This window comes from Solanum tuberosum, unplaced genomic scaffold (assembly GCF_000226075.1).
Source record: "Solanum tuberosum cultivar DM 1-3 516 R44 unplaced genomic scaffold, SolTub_3.0 scf00112, whole genome shotgun sequence".
In the NCBI taxonomy this organism is placed as follows: Eukaryota; Viridiplantae; Streptophyta; class Magnoliopsida; order Solanales; family Solanaceae; genus Solanum; species Solanum tuberosum.
The window spans coordinates 1,163,515-1,165,997 of NW_006239035.1; the positions used below are offsets into that span (position 1 = coordinate 1,163,515).

Here is a 2,483-nt window from a genome sequence, read left to right on the forward strand (position 1 = left end):
AGTGTGATAATTCTTTAACACCCCAACATGTAAAAAATTTAAAGCGAAGTAAGTAAAAACAAAGAGAGGGGTATTTCTTATGCAGAAAACTAAACAAGTAGGATTTTCGAAAGAAACTGCATTGTAGAATTTGAATTTAAGTGCAAGTATTTGTACACAAAGTTATTGGGGAACCTATTACAACATCATTGTGAGTAAAGGAAGCACTATTAGAGAGAAATGTGTTGTTCATGGGCTAACACAATCGGTGAAAATTTTTTAACCCCCCCCCCCCCCCCCCGCAAGCTAGGGGCTACAAACAAGTTTAGCATCCCTAGCTTGGACACCAAGTATGAATGCTGAAAATTGGTAAGGCCTTTAGTCAAAATATTTGCCTACTGCTCAGTGGTAGACAAATAGACAGTCTCAATGAGACCTTGTAAGATCTTCTCATGAATGAAATGACAATCGATGTCAATATGTTTTGTACGTTCATGAAATACAGGGTTAGCTGCAATCTGTATGGCTGACTTGCTATCACAATGGACAAAGACAGGAAGTGTTAGAGTGATCCCCAGTTCTGTAAACAAACCAACAACCCAAACAATCTCAGCCACTGTGGAAGCTATGCTTCTATACTCTGCTTCTGCAGAGCTCCTGGATATGGTAGGCTGTTTCTTTGCTTTCCAAGAGATTAGAGAGTCATCAAACTTCACCAAATAACCAGTAACTGATCTCCTGGTAGTAGGGCATGGTGCCCAATCAGCATCACAAAACGCTTGCAACTTTGGAGATGTTGTGGTTGAAAGAAAAATCCCAAAACCAGGGGACTGTTTAATATATCTTACCACTCTTATAGCTGCTTGCATATGGGATTGCTTTGGTTGATGCATAAACTGACTCAAATTTTGCACTGCAAATGAAATATCTGGTCGTGTAACTGTCAAATATAACAGTCTTCCAACTAACCTCTGGTATACACCTGGAACGTTAAGAGGCACATCAGTATTTGATCCAATATGCTCATCAAATTCTACTGAGGTAAGTTTGTGATTCAGTTCAACAGGATATCCACAGGGTTGTGAACCAGACAAGCCTAAGTCTGAAATGAGTTCTAATGAGTGTTTTCTCTGATGCATCACAATACCCTCTTTGTTTCTGGCAAATTCAATTCCAAGAAAAATTCTAAGTTCCCTTAAATCCTTTATTCTGAATCTGGATTGAAGCATCAACTTTGTTTCTTGAATCAATTGAATATCAGTCCGTGTGATAAGTAATTCATCTACATACACTAACACAATCACCATACTGTTCCCAGCCTTTTTAGTAAATAGGGAATAGTCTAGCTTTGAGCAAAACCAAACTCCACAAGAGCAGATGACAGTTTAATGTTCCATTGTCTATAAGCCTGCTTAAGTCCATAGAGTGACTTAAGTAGCTTACACACTTTGGTTGAATTCTCATGCCTGTCAAAACCTTGGGGAAGTGTCATGTACACTTCTCATGACACTTCTTCATTGAGATCACCTTGTAAGAAAGCATTGTACACATCCATTTGATGTATTATCCAGCCTTTTGCAACAGCTAAGGCTATGACAGACCTTACTGTAACCATCTTCACCACAGGTGAAAATGTTTCTTGATAATCTAACATTTCCTTTTGGTTATAACCTTTAGCAACAAGCCTAGCCTTAAATCTCTCCACTTCTCCAGAGGCTTGATACTTGATCTTATAGACCCACCTGCAACCTATAGCTCTCTTCCCAAGAGGCAAAGTCACCACAGTCAATGTCTTATTATCCTCCAAAGCTTTAATTTCTAACTCCATTGCTTTCAACCACTTGGGATGTTTAGCAGCTTCATGATATGTCTGAGGCTCAACTTGAACTGAGAACTGGATAAGATAACTTTGATACCTCTTAGAGAGTTGTTCATAACTGATGACATCTGATAGAGGATACAAATAAGAATTAGCAGCATTTTTAGGTTTCAAAGGTTGGACAAAGTCTTTGAGCCATAGAGGTGGCTTTGCTGATCTTCCAGATCTTCTTGATGGTTCTGCAGGACATGGTAGAGAAGAAATATTATCGTCAGGTGCAGGTCTTTTCTGAATAGTAAGTGGTGATGTGTGAGAACATTCAACTGTCTCAGAAACACAACCAGTTGAGACAGGTGCTTCTACTGCAACAATCTCAGGTCTTTCCTCTTGATCAGATGTTAGTTCTTTCTGCAATACAAACATGTCAACAAAAGGAGGAATAAACTCCTTGGTAGGAACAGGTGACCGAAAAGGAAAGATCATTTCATGGAAAACTACATCTCTGCTAACTATGATTCTTCTCTCTTGAGGATCATACAATTTGTATCCTTTTTGTGTTACTGCATATCCAAGTAGTATTATTTTCAAGGCTCTAGGTGAAAACTTATCTCCTTTAGGCAACACTGTGACATAGCATAGACACCATATCACTCTCAAATAATCCAATGGAAGCTTCTTCCCATAC

At 38.8% G+C, this 2,483-nt stretch overlaps 1 protein-coding gene across 1 annotated transcript; it reads right to left on the reverse strand.

Annotated features, from left to right (window-relative positions):
* Window positions 1–374: 374 nt before the first annotated feature.
* LOC107060997 (uncharacterized mitochondrial protein AtMg00810-like) lies at window positions 375–1,286 on the reverse strand. Its single transcript, XM_015309646.1, has one exon. The coding sequence runs from the start codon at window positions 1,284–1,286 to the stop codon at window positions 375–377; it is 912 nt and encodes a 303-aa protein (XP_015165132.1).
* Between the last annotated feature and the right edge of the window lie 1,197 nt (window positions 1,287–2,483).